Source organism: Quercus robur, chromosome 10 (genome assembly GCF_932294415.1).
Source record: "Quercus robur chromosome 10, dhQueRobu3.1, whole genome shotgun sequence".
Taxonomy (NCBI): Eukaryota; Viridiplantae; Streptophyta; class Magnoliopsida; order Fagales; family Fagaceae; genus Quercus; species Quercus robur.
In genome coordinates, this window is record NC_065543.1 from 54,856,618 (window position 1) to 54,868,602 (window position 11,985).

At 38.5% G+C, this 11,985-nt stretch overlaps 1 protein-coding gene across 2 annotated transcripts; it reads left to right on the forward strand.

Moving 5' to 3' along the window:
- The first annotated feature begins 627 nt into the window (after window positions 1-627).
- On the forward strand, window positions 628-7,819 carry LOC126701948 (dual specificity protein phosphatase PHS1). 2 transcript variants are annotated; one of them, XM_050400410.1, is made up of 12 exons: window positions 628-990; window positions 1,177-1,254; window positions 1,381-1,523; window positions 2,120-2,324; window positions 2,500-2,676; window positions 2,802-2,962; window positions 3,799-4,846; window positions 5,669-5,815; window positions 5,968-6,195; window positions 6,327-6,484; window positions 6,909-7,018; window positions 7,126-7,819. In XM_050400410.1, the coding sequence occupies exons 1-12, from the start codon at window positions 919-921 to the stop codon at window positions 7,209-7,211; spliced, it is 2,613 nt and encodes an 870-aa protein (XP_050256367.1). In that variant the 5' UTR covers window positions 628-918; the 3' UTR covers window positions 7,212-7,819. The 2 variants fall into 2 exon arrangements, with proteins under 2 accessions (XP_050256367.1, XP_050256366.1); XM_050400409.1 differs by having other exon boundaries at window positions 629-990; window positions 6,909-7,819.
- The last annotated feature ends 4,166 nt before the right edge of the window (window positions 7,820-11,985 follow it).

The following is an 11,985-nucleotide window of genomic DNA, read 5'->3' on the forward strand; positions in this document are numbered from 1 at the left end:
CTCTCTCTCTCTCTCTCATGATTGCTCCTCTCTTTTCTCTTTTATCTCTACCCTATTATACCAAAGCCATCTAATTTGGAATGAAAAAATAAGTAATGGTGGGACTAAGATTTGAACATATGGTATGGTGCCATCATGCCAACTACCAAGACACCAAGACACCAAGGCACCAATAACTTTCTTTTTTGTTTAAGCAGAGTATTCCATCACTTCCTCTTATTTTAGCTTACAAAGAATTTGTTTTTAAAGAAAGAAAAAAAGCTTACAAAGAATTTTACTAATTAAGTTCTTGAAAATAAGATTAACAAAGGAAAAGATAACATATATTTTTATAATTTTTTTTTTAAAAAAAGTAATTAAAATTTTTTATAATATTTTTATTTTTTTAACGAAAGTCCTATTAAAACTTTTTTAAAATAAATTGAATTAAACAACATAATTTTGAAAAAAAGAATACTAAAAATAGCCCATGAGAGAATTGTATCTCATATTTCTCATTCCATAAGTTGGTGCCATTATATCCAAGTACATACCAAGACCCACACCTCATGTTTGATGATGATGAGTATATATAATCAAAGAAAGTAAACGTTAAAGAAAAAGAGAGAGAGCAAGAAATGATTGCATCATGCAACAACCATTTCCAAAGCCAAGCCGATAAAACTGCAGAGACTCACTTCAGAAGTATTCATAGTACTTTTCTACTGTTTGTTTCATACAAAAACAGGAACTTAAAAAGCGAGCGTGGCCCTCAAAAACCGCTCCCTCTCTCTCTCTTCCCTTAAAAAAAAACAGTGGCAACTACTTTTTCTCTTTTCTTTGCCATTCCGTGCAATTTTGATTCTTTGCTTTCAAATTTGACTTAACCCCCCCCCCCCCCCCCCCAAAAAAAAAAAGCAATCTTTTTCATTTCCAATTATGTCTAAACAGCAAAAGCTTCACAACCCTTCTCCTCCTTCTTCAATCATCACCAACTCTCTCTCTCTCCAGGTAATGTATTTTTAAAAAATAATAAATACCCAGAAATCATTACCTCTTTCTAACTTAGTTTAATCAAAAAAGATTATCTTTTGGTATAGTAACTGTGTGTGTGTATTGGATCAAACAACTTTACCACTTCTCATTGCATCACGTTGTTGAATTTTTTTTTTTTTTTTTGGTATGTGGGAATTGCAGGATAAAGAGGAAGACAAAGAATTGGACCTGGGATCCGAAGAGCCTGAGGCTCCATTGCCCTTATCTGTCACTTCCCGGGTCAGTTTTAGATTTTGTACAATTTATCTTCTTTTGGGGTTGTAGTTTATAGTAGAAGGAAAACAATGTGATTGAATGTTTCTCAAAAAGACAATGTGATTGAATAGTTAGCAAAAACAATTGCAGTTGTTGTATATGTTGGGGGATATCACAGCCGGGCCGGCATATAAGTTCACACAATGGCTGGAATTGGTCCGTAAACGCAGTGGCCGATATCGTTATTCCGGCTTTCCTCGCCGCCCTTCAGGCCTCGATCACATGCTTACTAGGTTCTTCTTCTTTTTTTTCTTTTCTTTCTACTTGTGAATTGAATATATTGAATGAGAAAGTGATTTTGGATTCCTAAAATATTGAATTCCATGGGAATGCAACTGATTTAGAAAGAGAGATAAGAACTTGGCAATTAGTTCTAGTCCAAATGGCACTTATGATAGGAAGTGTTTAAGACTTATTGGATGCGTGTGTAACTTACGAATCAAACTGAAAGGAAAAAAAAAAAAAGATTTGAAGATTCAACTACTAATTGAAAGGAGTGTACTAGTTAATTTTTTGAGAGATTCCCCATGAGGCCAAAACTTACTTATCAAAGAAAAAATTCTAGAGATTGTGAGGCAAAGTTCACGGCCAATGCAGGTTTTCATGACCATTGAAGAGTGCAAATGATTATTTTCTTTATTTGAAAGATAGCGCGACTATTCATGTTGATTCATTAATGAAAAGCCAGTTGGGAATTCTTAACAAATTGTTAACGGAACCACCAAAATATCTCAATTTTATTCATGGTTTTGTGTGCTGAGATTTGGTTGCAATTTTTATATACATATATTTACATTGGTGCATGCTTTTAATCATAATTATGGTTCAGTGCAGGAGAATTTGCTGATGATCCTCAAAGTTCTCTGCCTCCTGAGCAGACCACAGAGACCAGCTTGTGGGAAAGGCTTGGTAAAGCTGCTATGTTGGACATTGAGTCAAGCTCCTTCTCTTGGGACATGCTTTCTTCGCTTCACCACACCGAACATGGTAGTAGCACTGAACATTCCGAGGATGAAATGAACAAAGCCCTTGAGGTATGTGATCTGCTTTGCTACATTGTATACATTGATATTTTGTCTGAATTTATGTCAGTGTGTCAGAATTTGAAGAATGAGCTTCCATTGAAAAGGATATTTGAGAAGAAGTATGTACAAATTTGTTTATTTGCTTATCTGCTTCCTCAGTTTCTCTTCGGTTGTGTGCATATAGGTCACTGTAAATTCTGGGGGAGTTGTCTTCTTTGCCCTATTCAACCAGCCTGGGAATGGTGATGATTCTCCAAAGGAAGCAGCAGCTGTGATAAAGATATCATCATCAAGGATGGCCACACAATCGGAACGCCTTGGCTACGAATTTGCAAAGTGGTTAGGTGTTCGAACTCCACAGGTTGCTCCTTGTTGCTACTGTAGTTGTGTGAAATCTACCATCTCAGGCAATTAGGCCATCCTTGGCTGAAGTAATTCTGTTGGAAATTCCCTCTTCATGAAATGTGTTTTGTTGATATAATGCAGGCTAGAGTCATCCATAATTCCAGCCCAGAGTGGCTCCAAATTAAGGAAGCTGCAGAGAAAGCAAGAAATGCAGCAAGTTCAGAAGGAGATGAAGTTGGTGGAATGACTTGTTTAGAACTTTTGGAAGCACTTGAACTTAGCCGATGCCTTTTTTTTCTGAGGTGCAACTGGAACTTGGATTACTTGTGAATTAGATGTTAGTGTGGCAGCATGGAATATCTGTGCTTCCTTAGGAGGCAATGAGTCAATGAAAAATAACTTGCACCTTGTTAAGTACTTGTTCACCTAATCACAATCTTTCCAAGGTTAGGTTCATTTGACTCAGTTGAGTGACTCCACACACTACTGTTCAGCCGGTTAGGATAATCGATGATCATTTTCATATGCACTCTATTAGTCTTTTAGGTGGCTAGGGTTTTGTGAGTGTGACTGAGCTGAGTGTCTTAGTGCACTCAGTTATCAAGGTGGTCTTTTTCTTGATTTCATTTGAACTTGAACTTAAAAGGAGCTTATTCAGAATATGTATAAGTAAAATTAGGCAATAACTTATTGGTTTATTTTCCCGTTTGGGTCAACTGGTTTGTTATCCAACTTCTCTGCATGTGCACAACATAATAAAAGTCAGAGAAATAAACTACTTGTTTTGCTTGTTAGCTTCAGATATGCCTACAAAATTCACTTTAGATTTCCTAGATTTCTTTGCTTCCCTTTGCCCATGTATCCTATTGATAGTTTGTGTTTTGACCTTAAGCCTGCTATCCTTGTGCCTAAGTTGACACCACAAAATCTTCAAAAAGTTGGACAATTCCTACACTTGGAGAATCACTCACACCCAACACCCATGTCGAGTCCATTTCATAGTTGACTGCAAATTACCAGGGGGATTTTTATTTGTCTTGATGCATGGGACTGAAAAATATTTTTAGAAGATAACTTTTTTTTTCCCCACTTATTTGATGTTGTGAGGATTGATTTTTTTTTTTTTTTTTTTTTTAAGTTACGTGCATGGATCTCCCTTAATGGAGTGCTCAAGTGCATTTGAGTCTCAGGAATATTCTGAAAAAACAGCAGCAGCTCTAGGCCGGGTCTTGTTATTGGACCTTGTTATTAGAAATGAAGATAGACTCCCTTGCCGTCAGCTCAGGTGGCGTGGCAATTCTGCAAATTTGTTGTTGGCTGATAGAACGGCCTCTGCAAATATGGATGCACTAGAGGAAACATATGACTCTGCAATAAAGCGATCCAGACCAAGGGTGGTTGGAGCATTTCCAAAAGAGAGAAGGGCAACTTCTGTTGATAGCAGATTGAGCCTTCTTAATTCAGGATTGGTATCACAGGCCTCTGGTCTTTCTGATATCATAGAATCACCAAAATCTAGTGAGAAAAGCCTAAGAAGTCAATCATCAGATTTATCCTTCTGTTCTGATGTCCACATTGTGGCTATTGACTCTGGTGTCCCTCGTCGACCTCCTGCTGGAAAACGTGCAAATGACCAGGCAAATTATCCTAAGTTAGTTGAGTTACTACTTAATAGCTCTGAATACTCCTCTAATCTATTATATGACATATCAGGAGGGAAATTAGGATCCCCTCCATCAGAAGATACAAATGTAGCATCTGATCCATGGACAAATGAAATGACTTACATTGTTCATGAATTCCGTAATGGGTTCCGCGCTGCTCTTAGGGATCTACAGGGGTTTCAGATATTCATGCTCACACTTCACCAAAAACTGGAATGCTTGTTACGAGCATTTTTGAATATTATAAATAAAATGTCCTCGGGGGAGTCTGACAAAGAGGATTTAGTGGTTCCTGGGTCACCCTTGAGTAAGGAACGATTTATCAATGATCCAGAATTTATTGAATCAGAATTGCAGAGAACTGCTTCAAAGTCATCATCTTCAGGAAATAAAGAAAGCACAGGCTCCAGCTCTCCCGTGACAAGAGAAAATTGGCATGGAAAGTTTCCCAAAGGAAGTGGAGAGCCTGTTCGTAGCCTGCGTTTGACAGCAAAGTTGCGTGACTTCCAGAAATTTGCCAAGGTTGGTTATACACTTCTAGCAAACTGAATTTGGTGGATAAATTATATCTTTTTAGTATAAATTAATTTATTCATGGCACAAAGCTGATATCTAACTTTAATATTATTGAGAGGTTTTATCCTTTTTTTTCCCGGTATTCCTATGGATAAAGTTTGCAATCTATGTCATGCTTATCAATTTGCTTCTTGTGAGTGAAACTGAGACTTCTTATGCTGTAGAGAGATTGAGCTGAAAATTGACCAAACTGGATGGTACTGATTGTTCTGCAGTGACTTTAATGTCATGTGTTTATGATGTTGATCTGTGCATATATATCAGTGTTATGTTTGTTAACATGACTAAATTGTGTAACATATGAAACATGATCAGCAGACAGAAACTAGTATTGAAACAATGGAACTTATTTAGTAGTTGCTTTATTCTCATGTTAGCATGTTGGATATTTATAATTATGTGCATATACTGCTTGATATAGTAGGTCTTTTGTTCTTTTTGCAAGTTATTGTTATTATTATTATTATCATCATTATCATCATCATCATTTAGGATGAATAAGAGATATTTATTAAAGAAACAATTCAAGAATCATTTCACAGAAAACCAACAGACTAGCTGTGCACCAGCAAGTCAGCTGACTCAGGGTCAGGTCAGGACTCGGGAACCAGACTTCCAGAATTTAAATTCTAAAAACAGAATATGCTATTCCTCAATTTAACACAACATCTTGTTTGAAAAAGAGCTCTTGACTAGCTTACAATTATTGTTACTAATTTTTTGTCTACCTAATGCTCTATTGTTTGATTTTGTTCTCTCTATGCTCAGGTTGATGCTGAATCAAACAAAGACTTGGAACAGTGGAATGAAATGCTAAGAAATGATGCTGTTAGACTCTGCCTGGAGAACAATTTCAATACAGGGTTTTTCGAGGGTAGTGATAATAATTGTGTTATTGATGCTTACGAATTGAAGGTAATATTGCACTTAATTTTATTTCTGTTCAGAAACAAAACTATATATGCAGTTTTTTATTTTATTTTTTTGTAAAAGAAGGGGGGGGGGGGGGGGGATGCATTTTTACAAAGAGAATAACGTTCCATTTTTCCTTAAATTTGAACTTTCAGGTCAGACTGGAGCACATTCTTGAGAGAATTGCATTGATATCTGAGGCTGCAAATACAGAGAGGCCATCTTCAGTTACAAGTAGCCTATTCATTGGAGGTTCCTTGGCTGCAAGATCTGTATTCACACTGCAACATTTAGGAATTACTCATATATTGTGTTTGTGCTCAAATGAAATTGGACAGTCAGATTCTCAGTTTCCTGATCTGTTTGAATACAGAAATTTTTCTGTGAGGGCTTTTTCCTTTCTTATCCATTCCCATTTTATATGAAGAATGGTACCAGCTCATTCTGCACTTCAAGCTAGCTGCTATTTCATAAATCAATTTCCAACTGATTGTATCACCTGCCATATGAACAGATATGTGACAGTGAAGACGCAAACATTAGCAGCATCTTTGAAGAAGCTTCCAATTTTATTGATCATGTTGAGCAAATAGGTGGGAGAGTTCTAGTTCATTGCTTTGAAGGGAGAAGTAGAAGTGCCACATTGGTGATAGCCTACTTAATGCTCAGGAAGTAAGTGAAAATTACAATTTTCATGTTACTTTAGGTATGTAAATGGGCAAAATTTAGGTACACTTCTTTAAGTATTAGACCTTAAAATCAATCATGTGGTTGTATTGACTAATGTCACACAAACAATGTTGTACACTTTTTCCAAAAGACAGTTAAATTTAAACATGTGGTTCTTTGGTCAGTGCAACCACATGATTGAATTTACTTGGGGAACTTAGGGTATAACACCTAAAGAATTGTGCCTAAGTTTTTTTTATGTAAATTTAATTGATATGGAACCTCCCCAATGGTAGACTTCAGACCTCAACCAGCTGCTACATTGGATATTCCATACATGTAATCTCCTTGTTGGAAATGAAATATGATTTTCTAGATCTCCAAAGAAATATTCTATTATTGAATGCTCTTTGTTTCTATGATGTAGGAACTTAACTTTGTTAGAAGCATGGAATGGCCTCAAACGAGTTCACCGCCGAGCCCAGCCTAATGATGGGTTTGCTAAGGTCCTATTGGATCTGGATCGGAAACTACATGGTAAGGTTTCCATGGAGTGGCAAAAACGAAAGCCAACAATGAAAGTTTGCCCCATTTGTGGGAAGAATGCTGGTCTCAGCAGCAGCTCACTTAAGCTTCATTTGCAGAAATCACACAAGAAGCTGTCATCAAGGAGTGTGGACAGTGCCATGAACATGGAAATACTAAAGACTTTGACAGCACTGAAAATTAGCCGTGGTGGGAGTGTCAGCCCTACACACAGGCAATCTCACTCAGTAATGGATGATTTAGCTTAGCAATTGCCTTCATATCAACATGAGGAAAATATGGAGAAATTCTGAGGATCGTTGCTCTTCTTAAACCATGAACTCTACTAGACCAATTGTAAGTAGTAACAACACTCATTTTACAATTCTCTGCTACCTCTAAATATACGTACACAAGTGATCAGTTTATACAACAATTGCATCAGTGAAATGTACACCTGCCTCTATAACGTTCATTCTTGGAATCAAAATTCTTGCAGTGGCAATGGTATTGAGCATAGAAAATCTCAGATGCAAATATTTGCATAAACTGATCACTTGCATACATATTTTCAGAGATGGTAGAGAATTGTAAAATGAGCATTGTTGCAGTTCAGAATTGATCTAGTAGAGTTCAGGTACATACAGAATTTTAGTTGTATGTGTAGGTACATCTAGGATTTTAGATGTATTACTATGTGTGGTACATACCTTATCAAGTGTAAGGATGCTAAATCATAATCATATAAATTAGTGATTTGTATATTTACAGGAACATTTCCAATACAAGTTCCATGTCATGCATCTTTTCATCTGTCTCTGCTTTGTGTTACAAAGCTAGGTATTTGCATGCACATCATGAGTCTTGGAGAATGATAACATGCCAAACTGCTTGGATTGGTTTAACCATATTGACCGTGACCTTGATACGAAGCCTAATAGCAAAATAGGCCCAAACTTCTGCATATATGTAGGCAGGGCTGGCTTTGGTGGGTTCTCTCCTTGAGAAGGCATTTTGTACACCTAACATATGTATCATCTCTTTTGCAAATATGTGGGTCACATACAATATAAGGTCCACATGTGAAAGGGATGATGCATACACTGGATGCATGAGCTAATTATTGTTTTAGAACTCTACAAAAAATGATAGTGTAACACAAAACTAGGTGATAGCTTTAGGGCTTTTTGCTTTCCATAAAAAAAGGGGGAAGTGGGTTTCTAGTTTGGTACCTACGTTATTGAGATGTTACTTTGTATGTCAACCAAAGTTTCAGACCTTTGCTATTGGCCAAATTCACGTTTCATTCTACAAAACACTAGAAACTCTAGCATTCCTTGAAAAATTACCTAAAAAAACATATGGGAAGGGCTTGTGTCTAGTGGAAGTTTCCACTGGACACGTTGGATTGTGGACACGTGTCCAGTGGAAACTTCCACTGGACACAAGCCACACCCAAAACATATTAAGTTTACATAAAATCAGTTAAAAGCAGTTTAGATACATATTTGTTTACTTCTATCTTTCACTTAAAAAAAGAAAAGAAGAGAGATTGATGTATTAGTATATTGGATATTTTTTAATTCCAGATTTAGTTTTTTTCCCCTTTCAAATGGACAAATTACTTAGAGCTATTTTCAAACAAAATTAAGTACTACAAAGATCTTGATAGCTTTTTGGTTTTAATTTTAACTCATAAATTTAGTTTTAGACTTTTGTTTTAACCTATTGTGGGGCCAGAGAACTTGTAACCCCGGCCCACTTTGCTTTAAGGCTCAAGGCCCGAGCTGAGGAGGGATATTGCCGAGGACATACAGTGAAGGTCCAAATGGGCTAGAGATATAGCCGAGGATGATTCTATCCTCGGCATCCCAACGCGCTCCTGAAAGAAAGTGCAAGTACAGTATAGAAACAGTTTAAGGAAAAGCTGAACACCTCCACATTGATGGAGAAAGGACCCCTGGACAATATGGCGACAAAGGACAAAGGAAAGGCTGTCATTATTGCAATTAAATACTTTGCGCCAGACAGAGCAATACTTTTCAGCTTTTACAATCACCCTTAACCACTTTGGGTATGGGCTGATGGGACAAGTATCAGCCCTGGAAAGTTGAACCTACACGTGGACGTTGGAGGAAGAGTAAGGGCTAATATAAAAATAGAAGTAAGCAATCCAGAAAGAAGGGTTGGGAAAAAAGACCAAGAACCAGAGCCTCCCAGGCCATGCCGAGGAGAAAGACTTCTTGAGCAAACATGGTTCACCTTTGTATGAGTACCATGATTAACCACTGTTCGGTGATCAAGGTTTAGCCTTTCAACCCACGCTCTACAAATTATATTGTTTGGGCCTTAAACGTGCGAACCCAATACCAGTTTGGGGTCGTTATAAATTGAGTCCTTACAATTGGCGTCGTCTATGGGGAAGGCTTGTGCATTGGTATAGATGGCGGTAGGATCGAACTCCTGCCAAACAAGGGACTGAGAAAGCTCCTCCGTCATTTCCAGCGGCACGCTATTGTTGCCTTAATATAAAGTTTCACTAGGGGCTACACTTCGAAACAACAGTGGCATGGGCAGTTCTGGGGGCTTCCAACCTCAAGTCAACACCCACCACACCTTGGCCGAGGCGCTAATCCTCAAAATTTAAAGAAAATTCTAAGTTTTGGACAGAACCAAGGTATTGCATGGTCCTCGGACTCAAACCTATGGGGAAACCAACTACTTAAAGAAAATTCTAAGTTTTGGACAGAACCAATGTATTGCATGGTCCTCGGACTCAAACCTATGGGGAAACCAACCACTTAAAGAAGATTATGAGTTTTGGACAGAACCAAGGTATTGCATGGTCCTCGGACTCAAACCTATGGGAAAACCAACTACTTAAAGAAAATCTAAGTTTTGAATAGAACCAAGGTATTGCATGGTCCTCGGACTCAAACCTATGGGGAAACCAACTACTTAAAGAAGATTATGAGTTTTGGACAGAACCAAGGTATTGTATGGTCCTCAGACTCAAACCTATGGGGAAACCAACTACTTAAAGAAGATTATGAGTTTTGGACAGAACCAAGATATTGCATGGTCCTCGGATTTAAACCTATGGGGAGATTAGTCATTAGAAAATAGATTAAGTCTTAGACAGAATGGAAATCCCGTCCTGTCCTCGGATCCTCAGCTCTAGGGAAACTAATGTAAATGAGTATTTAAACCCGGTACAATCATACCTCGGTCCTCAGACCGGATGCCAAAAATGGTTAAGGCTATGAATGTTGTCAGGAACGTGGCAAAGCACCCTAGCGTTCGGCGACCTTCTCAGATAGTTCATTTTGGGTTACCCATCCTTAGATGATCACCTCATATGCAATACAGAGCATTCAACTGTTATCTCGGTTAGTCTTGTATGTATAACATTTTTCAGGTCGGCATTATTGTGCTTGTTAGTCTCAATGAATTCAAAATAATAGCTTTTTGTTAACAAGGGTTTTGGCCCTAAGTATCGTTCAGAATAAAAAAAAAAAAAAAAAAAAAAAAAAAAAAAAAAAAAAAAAAAAAAAAAAAAAAAAAAATAGCACATCCATTCACAATATAACTATTGCAGAAAAGAAAGAATACTTAGAATAAAATAAAGCTATCTTTTATTAATACAAAGAAATAGTATAGCGTACAATGAAGGGCCTAAGCAAGCCTATACCAGAAGCTAACTACAAAAACAAAAAGGAAAAAGATACAAGGGAACAATAAATCCTTCAAAATTCTGCTCTTATGGCGACTAAGCGTATCAAGATGACCCCGTTGATGGAAGGGGAGAAGAGGCAGAAGAAGAAGCAGAAACACCAGGATGCCCCTAGTGATGGAAGAGAAGAAGAAGCGGAAGCAAAAGGAAGCACTAGAGAAGGAGGAGAGGAGGAAGCGGGAATGCCTAGTCCCCGTGCCAGCTCTGACTCCCATCAGGCTAGTGTCATGTTAGTAGCGCTCGAGAGAGAACGGATGGTACTGACGATGAGCAACCCTAGTGCTATCGCACCAAAAATCTGATGCGACCAGCACCTACTTCGGATTTTGGCTAAAGGAAGAAGAGGCTTCTTTCTCGCCTTGTCGAGGGGGAGAAATGCTTTGAGTCTCTGTCTCCCTTGCCTTGATCGGGCCATCTTGAGTCTCGGAGAGACCCAATGCTTCTAGAGAGGGTGTGGTCCCTTCACCCCCATCTTCGCCCCAACCATATCACTCCTTAAAGCTTAATCCTACTGGCAGTGAGGACTTTAAGCACAGCAGGTGGTTTAGGAATTTGAAAAGATTGAGGGGTCTGTACGCCAAGGAAATGACCTCCTACCTTGCTTCTTATATGGAAGGCAAGTCTGGTGGCATTTAATCTGTACTGATTTCCAAGAAAAGCTACAAACGAGATAATTCCCACTCAACTCCCAACGTTGTCTACAACCGTTGGATTGGCGTTGCCTCGTAAAGGGAACTTATTAAAGACGCGCCTCGTGTAATGAAACGGCAAAAGCACGACGTGAGTAAAACTCAAGGAATGTCTCATAACCAGGAGTATTTCCCAGGCAAATGAAGAGACACCGACATTAAGGAAGGACAAAGCTTGGCAAGCCGTGACATAGGCCCGACGTCACCAAAACCCTCCTCTCCGTCCGAGGGGCCAAACAGCAGTATTTTGAGGGGCTATTGTGGGGTTAGAGAACTTGTGACCCCGGCCCACTTTGCTTTAGGACCCAAGGCCTGAGTCGAGGAGGGATATTGCCGAGGATATACAGTGAAGATCCAAATGGCCTAGAGATTAGCCGAGGATGATTCTATCCTCGGCATCCCAACGCACTCCTAAAAGAAAGTGCAAGTACGGTATAGGAACAGTTTAAGGAAAAGCTGAACACCTCCACATTGATGGAGAAAGGACCCTTGGACAATATGACAACAAAGGACAAAGGAAAGACTGCCATTACTGCAATTAAATACTCTGCGCCAGA